Source organism: Kogia breviceps, chromosome X (assembly GCF_026419965.1).
Source record: "Kogia breviceps isolate mKogBre1 chromosome X, mKogBre1 haplotype 1, whole genome shotgun sequence".
Lineage (NCBI taxonomy): Eukaryota > Metazoa > Chordata > Mammalia > Artiodactyla > Physeteridae > Kogia > Kogia breviceps.
In genome coordinates this window covers 117147693-117167043 of record NC_081330.1, presented here as the reverse complement: position 1 = coordinate 117167043, position 19351 = coordinate 117147693, and the positions used below count along the sequence as shown (strand labels likewise).

General features: G+C 36.6%; 1 protein-coding gene across 14 annotated transcripts in view; it reads left to right on the top strand.

The window, feature by feature from the left end:
* CNKSR2 (connector enhancer of kinase suppressor of Ras 2) overlaps window positions 1–19351 on the top strand; it is a 258376-nt gene that overhangs the window by 38052 nt on the left and 200973 nt on the right. For all 14 annotated transcript variants that reach the window (XM_059051140.2, XM_059051142.2, XM_059051141.2 and 11 more), the window contains one exon: window positions 15951–16114. In XM_059051140.2, coding sequence (XP_058907123.1) covers window positions 15951–16114 — 164 coding nt within the window. The remainder of the gene's footprint in view (window positions 1–15950; window positions 16115–19351) is intronic.

The following is a 19351-nucleotide window of genomic DNA, read 5'->3' as shown; positions in this document are numbered from 1 at the left end:
CATTTGGATACAAAATTCATTTCCCCCCTTGGTAGCTAACATACAGTTTTTTATAAAGTTCAAAATCCACACATTGCTGAAACTTTGTGGCATGTCTTCACATTCAACAATATTGTTTAGACATTAAATGAAAATAGTAAAAAAATGATAGCAGCTATAGTAAATCCCATTGTGATTAGGCTAAATATTTTTTCACGATTAATTAGCTTGGTTGAGATATATTGAGGACTTCCATGTAAGATTCACTGAATTTAGTAAATCATTGCCTTTGATGGTTTCTTTGTAGTCAACGAAAAGAAAAATTGTGTTTCTGTTAGAGAAATCTGATTACACAGGGATATACCATTAGTAATCAGATATAAAATAGTAACTTACAGGTGTGGCTTTCATAAACCCATATGCCTCCCCAAATGCTTAGGTCTAATTAAAATTTGAAACTAGCAAATTTAAGCTAAGATTAATTTGTTAGTTGACTTGTACTTTTTTATATATATATAATGTAAAATTTACCATTTTTATCATTAAAATTTTTTAAATTATAGAATACATATGGCATCAAATTTACTACCTTAGCCATATTTAAATGTACATTTCGGTGATGTTATTATGTTCATTCACGTTGTTGTGCTACCATCACTACTGTCTATCCACAGAACTCTTCATCTTGCAAAACTGAAAATCTGTACCCATTAAACACTAACTCCTTCTCTCAGCCCCTGGCAACCATCATTCTACTTTCTGTCTTTATGAATTCCACTACTCTAGGTACCTCATATAAGTGGAATTATATAGTATTTGTCCTTTTGTGACTGGTTTATTTCACGTAGCATAATGTCCTCAGTGGTCATCCATGTTGTAGCATGTGTCAGTATTTCCTCCCTTTTTTAAAATTAATTTTTAAATTTTTTTTGGCCATGCCAAAAAAAAGATCCCGCAGCATGCAGGATCTTAGTTCCCCGACCAGGGATTGAACCTGCGCCCCCTGCATTGGAAGTATGGAGTCTTCACCACTGCACTGCCAGGGAAGTCCTATTTTCCTTCCTTTTTTTTAAAGACTGAAAAATATTCTGTAGTTTGTCTGTTCATCTCTTGATGGACACTTGTGGTGCTTCCACCTTTCGACTATTATGAATAATGCTGCTATGAATATGAGTATACAGATATCTCTTTGAGACCTTGCTTTCAATTCTTTTGGATATATATCCAGAAGTGGAATTGTTGGATCATATGGTAGTTCTTTTTTTCATTTTTTGAGTAACTATTGTACTGTTTTCCATAGTGGTTGCACCATTTTACATTCCCATCAACGGTGTAGAAGGGTTCCAGTTTATCCACATCCTTGCCAACACTTGTTATTTTGTATTTTTTTGTTTTGGTTTGGTTTTTTGGATCATAGCCATCCTAATGGGTGTGAGGTGGTATCTCATTATGATTTTGACTCGCATTTCCCTAGTGATTAGTGATTTTGAACATCTCTTAGTGTGCTTATTGGACATCTATGTATATATCTTCTTGGGAGAAATGTCTTTTAAGCCTTTTGCCGTTCTTTAATCAAGTTGTTCTTTTGTTGCTGAGTTACAGGGGCATTCTTTTTCTATTCTGGATATTAATCCATTGTCAGATTTGTGATTTGCAAATATTTTCTCCCATTCCGTGGTTGCCTTTTCACTCTTGTTTATAGTGTCCTTTAATGGACAAAAGTTTTTAATTTTGATGAAGTCCAATTTATTTGTTTTTTCTTTTGTTGCCTGTGACTTGTACTTTTTTAAGTCAAAATCTGTAAACATGCTTTTCAAGATAAGAAGTCTGACAGTAGGAGTTTTTCCTTTTCAGTTGTCATTAAAAGAATATATAGTATGTATCCCAAAACATTTTAGGCACCTGTGGACAAACTATCAATTTTCTTAAGTTGATTCAACTCCAACTCACCTATTCATTTTTTACCATTTTAAAAGAGAAACCCTGCTAGCTATTTTCTCCTTAGAATTAGAAGTTCTGTTGAGAAGTTGTAACATCTTTAAAGCCAGTAAATATAAATATTTTTCTGTCTTCATGATAATCAGTTACTGTTGAGTGTACAATACAATATAATTTTTGGAAAAATGTATTTCAACATTGCTGTAAGAGACTCCAGTTGGAACCTGTAGTTGTATTTATTTATTTATTTATTTATTATTATTATTTTTTTTTTGCAGTACGCGGGCCTCTCATGTTGTGGCCTCTCCCTTTGCGGAGCACAGGCTCCAGACGCGCAGGCTCAGCGGCCATGGCTCACAGGCCCAGCCGCTCCGCTGCATGTGGGATCTTCCCAGACCGGGGCACGAACCCGTGTCCCCTGCATCGGCAGGCGGACTCTCAACCACTGCGCCACCAGGGAAGCCCCATGTAGTTGTATTTATTGAAGGGGTTTATTGAAGGGGGTATTCATTACATCACACAAGGATTTCTTCCAGTGGGAAATCTTTTTATGGCTTTAGTATCAGGAATAGACGTACTTCCCTGAGAAATTGGCTTGCTTTTATCTAATGAATATTTTTATTCATTAGATAGTGTACCTGATCCTGTTTTCCTCTTTATTAGCTTCTAGACAATATACAGGCAGTGTTCTAGCTCCTCCCACACTTTAGCAAGTCTAATATTTTTCATTGGTATGAAGTTTTTATATTACCATTATTTCTGGCTTCCATTTTGTGACTAATCATATTTTCCCTCGACCATATTTTTCTCATCTACTTTTATTTTTTAACATCTTTATTGGAGTATAATTGCTTAACAATGGTGTGTTAGTTTCTGCTTTATAACAAAGTGAATCAGTTATACATATACATATGTTCCCATATCTCTTCCCTCTTGATTCTCCCTCCCTCCCACCCTCCCTATCCCACCCCTCTAGGTGGTCACAAAGCATCAAGCTGATCTCCCTGTGCTATGCGGCTGCTTCCCACTAGCTGTCTATTTTACGTTTGGTAGCATATATATGTCCATGCCACTCTCTCACTTTGTCACAGCTTACCCTTCCCCCAACCCCATATCCTCAAGTCCATGCTCTAGTAGGTCTGTGTCTTTATTCCCGTCTTACCCCTAGGTTCTTCGTGACCTTTTTTTTTTTTTCCTTAGATTCCATATATATGTGTTAGCATACGGTATTTGTTTTTCTCCTTCTGACTCACTTCACTCTGTAGGACAGACTCTAGGTCCATCCACCTCACTACAAATAACTCAGTTTCATTTCTTTTATGGCTGAGTAATATTCCATCGTATATATGTGCCACATCTTCTTTATCCATTCGTCTGTTGATGGACACTTAGGTTGCTTCCATGTCCTTGCTGTTGTAAATAGAGCTGCAGTGAACATGTTGGTACATGACTCTTTTTGAATTATGGTTTTCTCAGGGTATGTGCCCAGTAGTGGGATTGCTGGGTCATATGGTAGTTCTATTTTTAGTTTTTTAAGGAACCTCCATACTGTTCTCCATAGTGGCTGTATCAATTTACATTCCCACCAACAGTGCAAGAGTGTTCCCTTTTCTCCACACCCTCTCCAGCATTTATTGTTTGTAGATTTTTTGATGATGGCCATTCTGACCAGTGTGAGATGATATCTCATTGTAGTTTTGATTTGCATTTCTCTAATGATTAATGATGTTGAGCATTCTTTCATGTGTTTGTTGGCAATCTGTATATTATCTTCTTTGGAGAAACGTCTATCATCTACTTTTAACTTGTGTTATCCTGCTGTATTTTGTGCGTGCGTGTGTGTGTGTGTGTGTGTGTGTGTGTGTAAACGACATACTTAAACCCCTTTTAATACAAAGTAAAATTTAAATAAATGAATTTTAAAACAATGTCTTTAAAGTTTTAAATGGAAAATGGAAAAAATATTTTTGGCATAATGTCTTTCTGGTATGGTACAGACGATCACTTTGAGAACAATCCCAATTTCTTCTAATTTAGCATAGGCTTTAAAGGTAGAGATTTGGTGTCAGATGGACTTGGTTTTAGACTTAACCTTACTGTTTATTAAGCTGTGGGATCCAGGGCATGATCTCTAAATCTCAGTTTTCTTATCTGTAAAATCAAGATAATGATATGTAATTCATAATATTGTCCTACAGATTAAATGAGAAAATGTTTGTGAAGTCCTTAAAACAGTGCTTGGCACACAGCACAGAAAATAAATGGAAGGTATTACTGTTAATCAGCATCAACTCTTCCATTTGGAAATAATGGAAAACTATTGCCAGCTTAGCATTTTCTAAAAGAAATTAGGACAGAGTAAATGAGAACAGACCCAGAAGAAAATTGACCTTCCTTTTTCTATTTTATTTGGTTTTCCTGGGAATCCTTGTGAAAAGAAATCATATACTATTTGTAGTAGAGGAACTGCTTGTTTGTAGAAGGGGGGTGACTGAAGGATGACATTGCAGAATATAAGGAAGAGGAATTCTCAAGTCAGCATGTATTGTATTGGTTTCAGTGATATCTAAAAACTTGGCAGTGTTTCTCCTTTCATTCATTTGAATGCAGCTTCAGATCAAGTGGTAACCAGGTACCCTACGCTGTTCAATTCATCAGAGTATACTTACATGGAATTCATTCCTTGGTAGTTTTAAATAATTTTTTCATGTACTTCTGGAAGAGTATATTTTATTAGCCACTGTCCTGTGTTATCCTTTCTTCATTTTAATAACTGTATGTTTCTGTCTAGCTCCATTTACCTCTTTCTTTGTGCAAGCATACGGATTATTGTTGAGCTCTGTTTTTCTCAATCTTGAAATGGTCTGATGTAGTCAAAACAGACTGGACTTCAGAATTCTCTGGGACTAGGTTTTAATCCTTGCTTTGCTGGTCAGTTACTGTGTATACTTAGGGAGTTACCTAATCTTCCAAATGGATAAATGGTAACATTATTCACCTTTAGGTCCTTTCACCATATATCCTTTAGTTCTTTCATGACTAAACTTGTTATAACAATAGCCCCTTTGCCCGACATGGTACCTCCTTATCAACTCTCCATCCTCACCAGTACCATATACTCTCCTAAAGGAATATTCTATATGCAAGGCCTCTACTTTCTCACCCCTCAACTCTGTGCTCTGTCTGGTTTCTGTTTTTACTATTTTGATATTCTGGTTAAAGTCCCTGATAATCTCCTTATTGTCAAATTCAGAGTGGGCTTTGAATTCTGGCCACCTGACCCAGAGTTTTCTTTTTTTTTTTCTTTTTTTTTTTTTTTTTTTTTTTGTGGTACGTGGGCCTCTCACTGTTGTGGCCTCTCCCATTGCGGAGCACAGGCTCCGGACGCGCAGGCTCAGCGGCCATGGCTCATAGGCCCAGCCGCTCCGCGGCATATGGGATCTTCCTGGACCTGGGCACGAACCCGTGTCCCCTGCATCGGCAGGCGGATTCTCAATCACTGCGCCACCAGGGAAGCCCCAGAGTTTTCTTTTTTATTAATATATTTCTTTATTTTTGGCTGCGTTGGGTCTTCGTTACTGTGCGCTGGCTTTCTCTAGTTGCGGCAAGCGTGGGCTACTCTTCGTTGTGGTGTGCGGGCTTCTCATCGCAGTGGCTTCTCTCGTTGTGGAGCACGGGCTCTAGGCGCCTGGGCTTCAGTAGTTGTGGCACATGTGACCCAGAGTTTTCTGTTACCACAGTCCTGTAACTGCTAGTCTTGAAACATTTTTTTTCTTCCGTTTGCCTTCATGACACCACTGTACTTCTGGCTGTACTTCTTCAGGTTTTTTTTTTTGCCTTTACATTTAGTTTTGTTCTAAATCTTCATTTCACTCTATTCATTTTCCCTAGTTAGCCGATTTTCTACCTATATACCAATGACTTTCAAATATATATCTCCAGATATATATCTCCAGAGCAGACCTTTATTTCTGACTGACTACTCAGCATCGCTACCTGGCTGTCTCAAAGGAGCTGTAATCCCAACACATCCAGAGGAGAGCCAGCTACTCTAAATGGCTTCTCCTTTGGTGTTTCTATTGTCTGTGAATAATGTCACCATTTATCCATTTCTGTAATCCAGAAATGTAGACATCATCTTACTTCTTGTGGCCTGCTCTACCTCACACATCCAATCCAGCACCAAGTCCTGAACATTTTATCTTCTTTCCAATCTGTCTCTTCCTTTCTTGCCATCATCCTAGGACAAATTACTAGCATTTCATACTTAGATTATTTCAAATGTCACCCAACCTGCCTCCCTCTTGGCAGCCTCCAATTTGTTTATCATACTACAGCTGCAGTAATGTTCACAAAACACAAAACACTTTTAATGCTACCTATTTCAGACCCTTCAGTACCTTCTCATTGCTCTTAGAGTCATGATCAGGATTCTGAATGTGGCCCACAGGACCCTGCATTGTCTTGCTCTGGCCCATCTCTTCAACCCCATGCTGCTGCGTTCTCCTCCTTGTCTCTGAATTTTAGTCACACAAACCTCTTCCAGTTTTTTTAATATACGTGTTCCTTTTGTAGCACAGAGTCTTTGCATATGTCTTTCTTTTGCCTACACCATCCCCTCTCTTCCTCCCCTTTGCCTAGTTAACAGTGTTTAAGCTTATAGATTATAGTACAGTCATTGATTCCTCAAGGAAGCCATTCCTGATTTCCACCTCAGCCTAGGGTAAGTCTCCATTTTTGTTTCTCACAGTACGGTGTATTTTTTCTCTCATAATAGTTATCACAGCTTGTATTTATACATCTATTTTGGCAATTAAATGATTAATGTTTGTCTTCAGTATTATACTATAAACTTCATAAAGTCAATAGCCGTGTCGGTTTTTGCCTGGCATTGATTTCCCAGTGCCTAGCACATAGTAATCGCTTTGGTAAATATTGATTAAATGAAGGAATGACTGAATATATATCAGTTGCCCACTGTGCTCAATGTTGTGTGAAGTCGGTGATGCTGCCCTTCAGGGCTCTATAATCTATTGGGAGAATAAGACACTAATAAGGAGGTTATAAAAAAACAGCATGGCTAATAAGTACCATACTGTAAAATCCAAAGATATTAAGAGAAGAGGGATCCAATCTGATTCGATGATCAAGACCTGACAGGATCTCAGCAACTAAATATGTAGAAGAGGATATTCTGGGTAACCGGGATCCCGTGAAGGAAGCAGTTGAGTTGTTCAAGTTGTCTGCAATGTAGGATATATGAATGTATGAGAGATAATGTTAGAAAGATAGGCTGGGGCCTGAATTTGGAGGTCATTGAATGCCAGAATAAAAGATGAAAGGCTTAGATGTCCTTAAGCTTCCTTAAATAAGCAACAAATGTTTACCTATAAGGTTATAAAATGAAAGACGTTACTAATCCCTAGGTTTGCAACTAATTTTGTATGCTGTGTCTTCCTGTGATTCATATTAAAGTTGTTTTCTGTTAATAAAATATTTTTAGTAAGGACTATGAAGACTTGAAAAGAGAAAAACAGTTTCAGTTTTAGCTAAAACTGTCTCTGAAACTGCCTATTAATTTGGGGGACTAAGTGTGATCCTTGAAAAATATTGTATATGAATTCCTAAGTATGTAATAGCTTTAAGCTCCATGACAGTAGCAGGCAGTCTTTGTTTATTGAACATGTCTTTAAAATCATTTTAGACTTTGTTTTAAAAATTAAAACATGGAAGTGCAGAATAATTGTATAATACTCTAACAGTTTATTTCATCTTTACTTAAGAGCATTTAAAAGTTTGTGTAAGCTGTCTTAAAGATCACTTTGAGAAAAACTGCTTGTCCAGCTGATTTACCACGTTCTGAATCAAAAACTTTAAAAATTACAAAATTATGAAACCATTCAAACATTGCTTTGTGTAATGTGCATTTTAAGGTTGCTATCTCAGATTACCATATCTCAGTATTTTAAAATTGAGCAGTTTTAAGCAACTTGATAACATGTCTGTGGCTTTCTTTGCCCTCTTTAGTTGGCCTTGATGTAATAGATCACTGGAGATATTTTAAGTACTTCTTTTGTGAATGTTCTGGTTTGATATGTCATAACAAAAACCTAATTTTTGTATACTCATATCTATGTCATGTTCTTTACTGTTTCTGGCTTTGGTCTGATACAGAACCCAGTTTTCTTCTAGTACCTAGTTTTTACTTTTTTAATATTAAATCTTTATTCTGTCTATTATATTTGGCACTGTCTCCTAGTTTCAGTGCTGACGAAGTTTTCTTTCTTACTTTTGCTTTCTTTTGGTCGTTTTCTAGGAGAGGGGAGTTTTTTTGTTTTCTGGTTTTTTTTTTTTTTTTTTTTTTTGCTGCGTTGGGTCTTCATCACTGCACACGGACTTTCTCTAGTTGCGGCGAGTAGGGGCTACTCTTCGTTGCGGTGTGCGGCTTCTCATTGCGGTGGCTTCTCTTGTTATGGAGCACAGGCTCTAGGAGCGCAGGCTTCAGTAGTTGCAGCGTGGGGGCTCAATAGTTGCGGCATGCGGGCTTAGTTGCTCCGTGGCATGTGGCATCTTCCCAGACCAGGGATCAAACTCCTGTCCCCTGCATTGGCAGGCGGATTTTTAACCACTGCGCCACCAGGGAAGTCCCTAGAGGGGAGTTTTAAAGTAGATATTTCTCTGAAATTCCTTTTAAAGTTGCCTGGCATTTAAAACCTTCTCTGGTTTAAAATGAAGAACCAGAAACAGATTGTAAAAAGGCTGAATTGTTTTGCAAAATGGAACAATTGACATATTACCACCCAGTCACCCAGTCAAGTTTTGTTTTTTAGTCTCTGTCTTAAAGACAGCATTAAGTTTTTCGAGAAAAATGTTAGGTTTGAGGAGAAGAGTAGAAATGGTGATGATCAGTATAGTGGGGCTTGGTCATCTAAGAAGTCTTCTAAAGATCACAGGCACTGATTGATTTTCTACTGCATCAGTCTGCACACCCTACATCATATACAGCTTCTTAGAGAGAATTCTGTTTATAGTTTCTCAGCTCTGCCAATTAGCAGTGTGAGGGAGTCTTTTCAAAGGCAGTTAAATACATGAATGCACACTGCCCCAAAGTTAGTAGCAGGTGCTTAATAAATAGTTGCTGAATGGATTGCTGGAAACATTATTCTCTGGTCTGGGTCTTTTATATCAGACACTACGATAAAACAATATTAGAAGGGAAATTTATTCAACTAAAATTTTAGTTTAATAGTGTTCTCCAAATGTTATATAGCCTGTAGTTCATTTATAATTTTTTTAATTTTTATTTTTTTAATTAGCAGAGTAAAATTGACTTTTGGAGCATTACAGTTGTATGAGTGTTAATATGTGTATATTTACGTTACCAACATCATAGTTGAGACACAAAGCTGTTTCTTCACCCCAGAAAACTCCCTCCTTGCTGCTTTATAGTCACAACCTCTTCATATTCCCAATCCCTGGCAACTACTGATCTGTTTTCTGCTGAAATTGTTTTGTCTTTTTCACTGTGTAATATAAATTGGATCATTCAGTAACCTCTTTCAGATTGGTCATTTTCACTCAGCATAATACTCTGAGCTCCATCCAAATTATTGTGTATGTCAATAGTTCCTTTTTAATTGCTAAGCGGTATTCCATGGTATGGTTGCTCCACAGTTTGTTATTCTTGTTCACATTATTTCCCATTTGTTAAAGCAGATATTGCATAATTTTTGTTGGAATTTAGAATTATCTAGTGTCATAAGTGCTTTTGAAGAAAAGTTTTTCTTTTTTTTTTTTGGTTGAACAAAATATAAATTTGAATATAGTAAAAAGCAGAGCAAAGAGTAAATACACTTTTACTTACTAAGTAGGAGTGATGGCCAGCTTATTGCTGAATTAGATCAAGAATTTACATGGCTATATCATCCCAGAACTATATGGGAATTGTTAAAACAAATTTTAACTGCATGGGTTCTAGAGCAACATCTCATGTTTCTAGAATGCTCCGGGAATTTGATTTATTAGATATGCTAGGTATCTGTTAAGTAGCCTATATATTGTTGTAGTTTGGTCAGTTTTCCACTAATTAGAATACAGTAAAATTCTCTTAGTGCTCAAATACTACTGAATGTAATTTCATCCTTTTTAGATGATTTAGGAGGTACCACAAGATCTTAAATGTGAATTATCTTTTGCTAGATCATTTATCATTTTATACTATCCTATGTATAGAAGAAAAAGATGATCATATGAGCTTTCTGGCTGTTTATATTATAAAAAATGCTTGTATTGTCTATAGTAGATGTAGCAATTAACAAAATAACATTCAGGACCAAAAAAAAAGTTTTAATAATTAAAAATTTTTTAAAGATTGAATTTTAACCTTTTGGCAGGGGGAGTTCTTGAAGTTTTTGAATCGGGAAATGGCTTGATCGAAGAGTGTTTTTAGAGATCTGACTGTGATAGGCTGGACAGACTGATGCCGGGGGAGCAACTGGGAATCCGGGCAGGCTATATACAGCATGAGTAAGCTGATGACCGTGTGATCAGAAATGAAAGGACAGAGCAAGAGCTATTTTGAATGAATAAATTATGTTTCTCACTAAATGACAAGTTAAGAGATTAAACTGGGAAGTCATCATAAATGGCTCTGAGACTGGAAAAATGGTGGTAGAAATAAAGAACTAAGTTGCTTATAGGAAGATTGAGATTGGAAATGGGGCAATTGAATCAGGTGTTACCCATCATTGTCGATCTTAGCAAAAAGCAGTGTCAGTGAAACGAGGGGACCGAAAACTAGATTAAAAGTAAGATATTCTGCCTTGAATTATCATTCATGTGTTAGAGTAAGCAGAAGGATATTGGACTGATGCATGTTTGTTTCAATAACTTCCTAACCTTATTTTGCAGAAGTGGGACGAAGGTCCTCACAAACCTTCATATGTCAATCTTTGGTCTTCACAGTGAATCATGAGTGGCAATAGAACTCAAAAGAATTTACCTTTCTTTTTTTTTTTGCTATAAACATCAGAGAGTGTTGTGTTTTTAGATGAGAGCACGTGTTGTGTATAAAATGATGTAGAAAGTAAAATTTCCTGGAGTAGGGATAGAGTCATCCTCTAACATCAATTTTAAGTGGGTTTTTAAGATTTTGAATATTAAATATAATAATTTTAATATTCTACTCTACTTCCACATTATAATGGATTTATGTATTTATTTTACTCCATCTTCTGTAATATCATTGATTTACTGAAAATTTATACATCTTTAGGATATCTCTCAGATATCATCATCATTTTGTAAATGTTTCATTATTTTTGGAACCTCTTTCTAGAGCTTTGATTATGTTCATTCCTTTCCCTGCAGATGGCAGAAAGCAGTCTAATTTACTGAGAAAGTCAGAGACATGTCATAGCAATGATTCCAAGCCTTCGTTTTGATTGTTTTAGTGTATAGTTTGTTTCATATTTCAATTGACAAAAGTGCATGATTGTCTTCAAGGTAAATTTGTGTGGTTTAAAGTATGGATCAACACATTTTCTGTATGTTTTCTTAAGAACAATAGGTAGGAATTTGTATGTGGATGTTATAAATTTTACTTATAATTATTTAGAACATCAACAAGAGAGGGTAAAATTTGGTGGTACCTAAGGAAAGAATTCATGCAACATTAAAGCTTAAAATCTTAGGAAAATGGGATGGATATTAATATTTTTAAAATCTGGTTTATATTAGTTCTCATTTTATCTACTTAATAAATGTTAGTGTTGCGGACTAGACACATAATCACTAAAGAACTTCTCCTTCTTGAAAATGGTATAGTTCTACTTTAAATAAAACAGTGTATGAGTGAGGGGAGTTTAAATGATCACATATGTGCTGCATAGATCCTAGAATCATGAGGTTCAGACCTTTAGCCCAATTTTGTAATGTATTCATTTTTGTGATTTTTGTAGGTAACTCCTTCTGGACCATATTTTCTCCATACACAGATGTGAGGTGTTGCTTTCGACCTTTCAGTTAAAACAACAACTCTAAAATATTATAAGGTCATTGATTACTTATAATTCAGTTGAGAATAAAATATATATATGGTTCAGATGGTTCATAAATACATATATTGACATAAAGTGGCATTATTGTGATTGTATTATAATACCCTAGCTGCATATTTACCATATATTTTACATTTTAAATAGAGGAGCCAAGATACTTCCTATATTATGGGCTAATATTCCTTGATAATTAAATTAGGCAGCAATTAATGTGATACAGGATAAGTCTCTCTTCCTTATTTCTACCTGGCCAGTTAGTATGTGACTTGGTCTGTAACCTTAATAATGATGGTGTCTTTGATGCTCTAGGAAATCCTTTATCATTCCTTTACATAGAGGAATTCTAAGAAAAATCAACTCAAAATAATAACAGTCTATCTCATATTATTCTGCAGTGTATCAAGACATGAGTGCTTCAAAATGCCATGTACCAAACGTTTTTTTTGTCCCTCTTAATTTTAGATTTAGTTCTTATTTAAAATGTTCCTTTTTTTCTGAAACTAGCACAGCATTGTAAATCAACTATACTCCAATAAAATTTTCTAAAAAAAGAAAAAAAGTTCCCTTTTTGCTCTGACCAGGTTATATAGCATAAAATTAAATGTCTATTAATTTATTCAGTTTACACTTATTGAGCATTAGTCTGTGTCATCACTGTGCTATAAGCCCTGGGTCTCCAAATTTAGAAGACATGGTGCCCAACTTCAAGGAATTTCCAGTCTATTTATTGGGCACACAGACATGGGAACAAAGAATTAAAATGTGGGCATTGTTGTGATGGAGGTCTGTAGATTGGTAGATTGGGAAGTGTGGAGGGTGTCTGAGATGAGTCTGTATAGGAAGGCAAGATCCAGGTCAGGAAGGGCCTTGAACACTATATAAAGTAGTTCAAATTTTGTTCTGTCATAAATATGAGGAAACAATGAACATTTTTTAACATCTTTATTGGCGTATAATTGCTTTACAATGGTTAGTTTCTGCTTTATAACAAAGTGAATCAGCTATACATATACATATATCCCCATATCTCCTCCCTCTTGGGTCTCCCTCCCACCCTATCCCACCCCTTTGGGTGGTTACAAAGCACCGAGCTGATCTCCCTGTGCTATGTGGCTGCTTCTCACTAGCTATCTATTTTACATTTGGTAGTGTGTATATGTCCATGCCACTCTCTCACTTTGCCCCAGCTTACCCTTTCCCCTCCCCGTATCCTCAAGTCCATTCTCTAGTAGGTCTGTGTCTTTATTCCTGTCCTGCCCCTAGGTTCTTCAGAACCATTTTTTTTTAGATTCCATATATATGTGTTAGCATACTGTATTTGTTTTTCTCTTTCTGACTTACTTCACTCTGTATGACAGACTCTAGGTCCATCCACCTCAGTACAAATAACTCAATTTCGTTTCTTTTTATGGCTGAGTAATATTCCATTGTATATATGTGCCACATCTTCTTTATCCATTCATCTGTCGATGGACACTTAGGTTGCTTCCATGTCCTGGCTATCATAAATAGAGCTGCAATAAACATTTTGGTACATGACTCTTTTTGAATTATGGTTTTCTCAGGGTATATGCCCAGTAGTGGGATTGCTGGATCATATGATAGTTCTGTTTGTAGTTTTTTAAGGAACCTCCATACTGTTCTCCATAGTGGTTGTACCAATTTACATTCCCACCAACAGTGCAAGAGGGTTCCCTTTTCTCCACACCCTCTCCAGCATTTATTGTTTGTAGATTTTTTGATGATGGCCATTCTGACCAGTGTGACATGATATCTCATTGTAGTTTTGATTTGCATTTCTCTAATAATGACGTTGAGCATCCTTTCATGTGTTCGTTGGCAATATGTATATCTTCTTTGGACGAATGTCTATTTAGGTCTTCTGCCCATTTTTGGATTGGGTTGTTTGTTTTTTTGATATTGAGCTGCATCAGCTGCTTGTAAATTTTGAAGATTAATCCTTTGTCAGTTGCTTCATTTGCAAATATTTTCTCCCATTCTGAGGCTTGTCTTTTGGTCTTGTTTATGGTTTCCTTTGCTGTGCAAAAGCTTTTAAGTTTCATTAGGTCCCATTTGTTTATTTTTGTTTTTATTTCTATTTCTCTAGGAGGTGGGTCAAAAAGGATCTTGCTGTGTGAACATTTTTGAGATAGAGAATGATATCAGAATTTTTATGTTGGGGAAGATGGAGAGGACAATGACTAGCAGCAGGAAAACTGTAAAACTGTTTTAGGCCAACTGTTTGTGGCCTGATTTAGAAAGATGGAAGTGGAGAACGAGAGGAAAGGATATATATATATATATATATATATATATATATATATATATATATATATATATATAAATGATGTTTCGGAGGACCAATTGTTCGGACATGGAGATTGGTTGGATGCAGGGATATAAGGAAGGTAGATAAATCTAAGATGGCTCCCATGTATTTAATCTTTATACTGGGATAGATGGTAGTGCCATTCATTGAGACAGTGAATGCAGCAGAGACTCCTCTGGAGGGGAAAATGTGTTGTGTTGTGGCATGTTACGATGTGTAGATTTGTAGGTCTGGCATTCATGAGAGAGATCTGACATGGAGGTATGAGGTATTCGATCGCAGTTGAAGACATGGGCATGGGTGAGACTGATCAGTTAGAATGTAAAGAGGAGAGGTAAGGGGGCCATGAATGGGTCCCTGGAGTGGAGAGCAACAGTATTTTAGGGACAGTTGGAGAAAACATCCTGAAAGGGTACAGAGAACGAATGGACAGAGAGAACCAGGAAAGAGTGATGTGCATATACCAATGGAAGGTGAAAGAAAGGTAGTATAGAGAGACTGCAGGGTAATTCAAGTTACTTCACGAAAGTTTGAAAAGACAATAAGGACATGTGTGGCCTGGTACTAAACTATCCTATCAGTAACCAGGTGGCTTTTAGGAGTGTCTCTTTTCTTCTCTCAGTGGCGACATAATTTCTGTTATGGGACTTTGCTTCCCTTTGCACAATTGTTGTAACCTCGTCTCTGCTTTCTCTACTTGCTTATAATTTCTGCTCTGTCATAATTTCAACTGGGTTGTTGCCCATTATGGCCTTTCGTCTCCCTCCTTGACATATAATCAAGACCTTTTAGATTTCGTGATTGCCTCATTTTCTTGGTATTCCTTACTTAAAAATCTGGAGAAGAGTAGTCTTGTTAGTCCAGTTCATAATTTATATCAGGTCATTTCATAGGTGATTGAAGCCATCCAATCTGTAGCCTGGCCAATCACTTAAAAAGTGCCCTAAGTAATCTTGAAAAACGTATCCACTGTGGATTTCCATTTTTGGATCTGGGTAAATTCCAAATGATGGTGGATTAAGGAGTGCATTATAGGTGAGGAAATAAAGGTGTAAGGGGTTTGGCTCTGAAGGGAGTAACAGACTGGTGGCGAACACAGGATCAAGGAAATCAAGGAAAGGTTTTGGTTTTGTTTTATTTTGTTTTTTAAGATGGCAGAGGTTTGAACAAAGGAGTCAATAAAAAAGAAATGGTTGAAATAGAGCATTTAATTTTTTAATTGTTGAAGTAGTGTTAAGGTGGCAGAAGATTCCAGAGCAGAGGAAGATTGATTAGCCTTGTATAGAAAGAAGGATACCTCTCCCTCTGAAAGAAGAAAGGAGGAGTGGGGTGCAGATAAATTTGGAAGTAGGGGAACCTGCCCATTAGCACATATTGAGAAACAGGCAACAAAGAAAACTGAGAAGAGAGGTAAAGACTTCCAGTAGTTGCTGAGGAAAATTCAAATAGGAACCTAACAGCTGGGATATGAGGAAGTGATTTTTTTTTCCCCAGTGAAGCCCATATATAGGTTGAGGAAAGGTGGATGATTGAACTAGTCCAGAACTGAAATGGACTTAACTTGTGACTGGGTTATTTTTTAAAATTTGTCTGGTTCAACTCTCTTTTTTTCCTTCATTCTGGTCTTCCGTATTTTTCTTTTGCAGGTCTTGATGACTGTTTGCAGCAGTATATTAAGAACTTTGAGAGGGAGAAGATCAGTGGAGACCAGCTGCTGCGCATTACACATCAGGAGCTAGAGGATCTGGGGGTCAGCCGCATCGGCCATCAGGAACTGATCTTGGAAGCGGTTGACCTTCTGTGTGCACTGGTAAGCACATCATAAAACTGGTGGAAAGGGAAACTTTGCTTTTCTTTCCTGTTTTCTTTCCTTTAACATTTTTTTCCTTAAAATTTTTTTGTTCTCCTTCAAGCAGAAAAAAAATCCCCTAATTATCAGCCAACTGGATGTGGTGATATTTTCCTCCTTCACTGAATTTGGTGTACTATGCAGTACCAAATTACAAATTAAAGGGGCTTATTAACTCAATTGGTGACATTTTATTTAGCTACTTGAAAATTCACCAAGGGAGTTTTCACAGAAGCATTTGGGATGTATGATTGCATACAATCAGTTATAAAGTTCATTTCCTTCTAAAAGTTTTGCTTTAGTATCCCGAATATTAAGTAATCCTATTTTAGAAAAACCATCCTTAAAATAATTAAATTATTTTAGTGTTCTTGTGTATACATCAATGAAAATTGAATATTGTACATTATATGTCTACTTTTGTGTGTTAAAAGAGCAGTGCCTAGTCAGACGAGAGAAATCAATGTGAAAAGAATCCTGCAAGATTCTGATAATACATTAGATATTCTGAGAGGAACATAGACTTTTTTTCCCCACATTAGGTAAGATGACACTAACATGACTGGGGCTAGAGCTACAGTGAAAAAGAACATGAGTCTTATAATAATATAGGATTGAAATTTGACTCAGTCAGTTACTGACATTTGTGTGCAAGTCATTTCACCATAGCCTTAGTTCTTTTTTAAAAAATAGAGATAATATCAACTACCTCTTGGTATTGGTGTGAAAAGCAAAGGAGATAGTGTTTGAATAGCACCTAATTCTGTGCCTGGCACACAGTAGGCATTCACTAAGTAGTCACTATTATTAAGATGATGATGATTAATAATAAATGTGTAGATAATTAAACGTAATTCAGGAATCAGTACAGCCAGCACTGTATGTGTCAGATGTAAGATCTAGTTCCTGCCATCTTGAAAAGCCTAGTGGGGGGAGAGTGACATATAAATAATCACAGTATTATAGTATAATTACTAAAATAAAAGTATGAGCTGAGTATTAGGGGCACAGAAGTTTTGACTAAGATAAATGGGTTCATATTGCAAAAGAGGTTATCTTTAACAGCCTAGTGGAGGACAAGCATGTGTTCTAAGAGGTAGAGGAACAGAGGGAAGGAATTTCCAGGTAGATAAAACAGCACATACACAGGCACACAGAATAAGGAGCATGCCTGGTGTGTATGAAAAATGATAAGCTATTTTCCCACCAAAAATAAGTGGGAAATAGTGGCCTAAAATTAGGCTTTGAAAGATAGAATAGGGCCAGACTGTAAAGTACCTTAATATCCTGATAAGAGATTAGTACTTCTTCATCTGGGCACTGGAGGACTATGCAAGAATGATCAAACACTTGCTTTAAAAAGGTAACTGAAAAAAAAAAAAGGTAACTGATGGTAGTGAAAAGGGTGGAGTGGACTGGACATAGAGTGAAGACAGGGGAACACTTAGGAGATGTTTAAAATAATCTACTTAAGCTATGAGTAGGGCTCAAACTAAGGATGTGCAACAGGAATACAGAAGATCTGGTGACTAGGAGTGGTGAGTGAGATAAAGGAAGTTGAGGAAGATTCCATCTTACTAGCTGCAGAAATAGAGTAGATCTTCCATTAATGAAGATAAGCAAGAGCAGCAAGAATAGATTTAGGTGGGAATATAAATTGAGTTTTGGATTTGTTGAATTTGAGGCATCTCTGGGTTATCCAGAAAGAAATACTCCTCAGGCAATTGAATTTATGAATTTAGAGCTGAGAAGTGGCTGAAGATAGAGATTTGGCAGTCTCAAGTATATAGGGATTGAATCCATAGATAGAGAGATCACCCAGGAAGGGCCTGTAGAATATAAAGAACAAAGGACACAACTTGACACTCCAGCTGGGAAGGAAGAAGGGTAGCATGCAGAGGAGACTTATGGAGTAGTCAGAGAAGCATGAAGACAACTATGAAAGAGTTGTCACAAAAGCAATGGGAACTGTTATTTTCATTAAGGAACACCAATAATGTCATCAAATTTCACTAAAAGCCAATAGAATAAGCAAGGGGAAAAGAACTGATTGAAAATAGTTTTTTAAAGAATCTGAAACCAGATTGGTTGAATAGTACCTCCCACTTACACATTTCAGTCTTACCTTAATTGTCCTTTCCTCAGAGATATTCCCTGATCACTCCCTCCCTCACCCTGGCCTGGTCTAAAATTGGCCCCCCACTCTTCCTTTCTTTCTTAACCCTCATCTCATTTCGTAATTATATACTTATGTCTGTATTTATTAGTTTAATGTCTGTTTCTTCTGCTAGACTACAAGCTATGTGGGAAAAGTGACATTGCTTATTGAACACCTAGTGTGTAGCACAAATGCCTGGCAATAGTAGATGCTGAGTAAACATTTTTTGAAAGTGGTGGTGAAAGAGACTTGACATATTTTTCACATGATAATTTGGGGATCTTCTTGTTTCCTTATTCCTGAGATAAAAGAAATTAATTCAGACCAGAGCATGCACTTGCACTCTCCCTTATCTGAATCAGATTGCAGAAATCCTGCCTGAAATAAAAGCTAGTACTCAGGGTAAGGTAAGAATCCACAGTGTTTTTGCATACTGGTCTCCAAATCTGAGTTAGAATGGCTATGAAGGTACAGTATAAGTGGCTTGGAGATGGGTATCTGACCTAGCAGTCCCCTATTTGCCACATCTTCTATTATAGTAAAGTTGAGTGTGTCACAGCTTGAAGTCTAGAGTGTATGTGTCATAAGCAGGGCTTCTCTTAGATGAACCACTCACATGCTGAGCTCCACTCTGCCACTTTGAAGAAAGAAATAAGATTGGTGATTACGGTACTACCTACAGATAGTCTAGACCTGTAGGCTTTGGAGTTTGGCTTGGGATAAGCTCTGCTGACCTAGACTTACTTTAAAGGATGGTATCAGAGATACAGACCACTGCCATGCAGTTCTGGGTTTAAACAGCATAGTGTTGCATAATTTTCTTGGGAAAAAAAATAAATCAAACCATTAAATTCATTCTTTCTATGTTTATTCCCCAAGGAGGTCACATATTAAACTTCCTTTTCACTTCTTCCTAATGGCTATACATCAACATGTTAAAAGTGCACATATCTTACAGTTTATGCATCAGATATTTTCCAGTGAATGTAAAGCAAATTTCTGAGCAGTGAATTCTGATTTACTTCTACATGCCATTATGA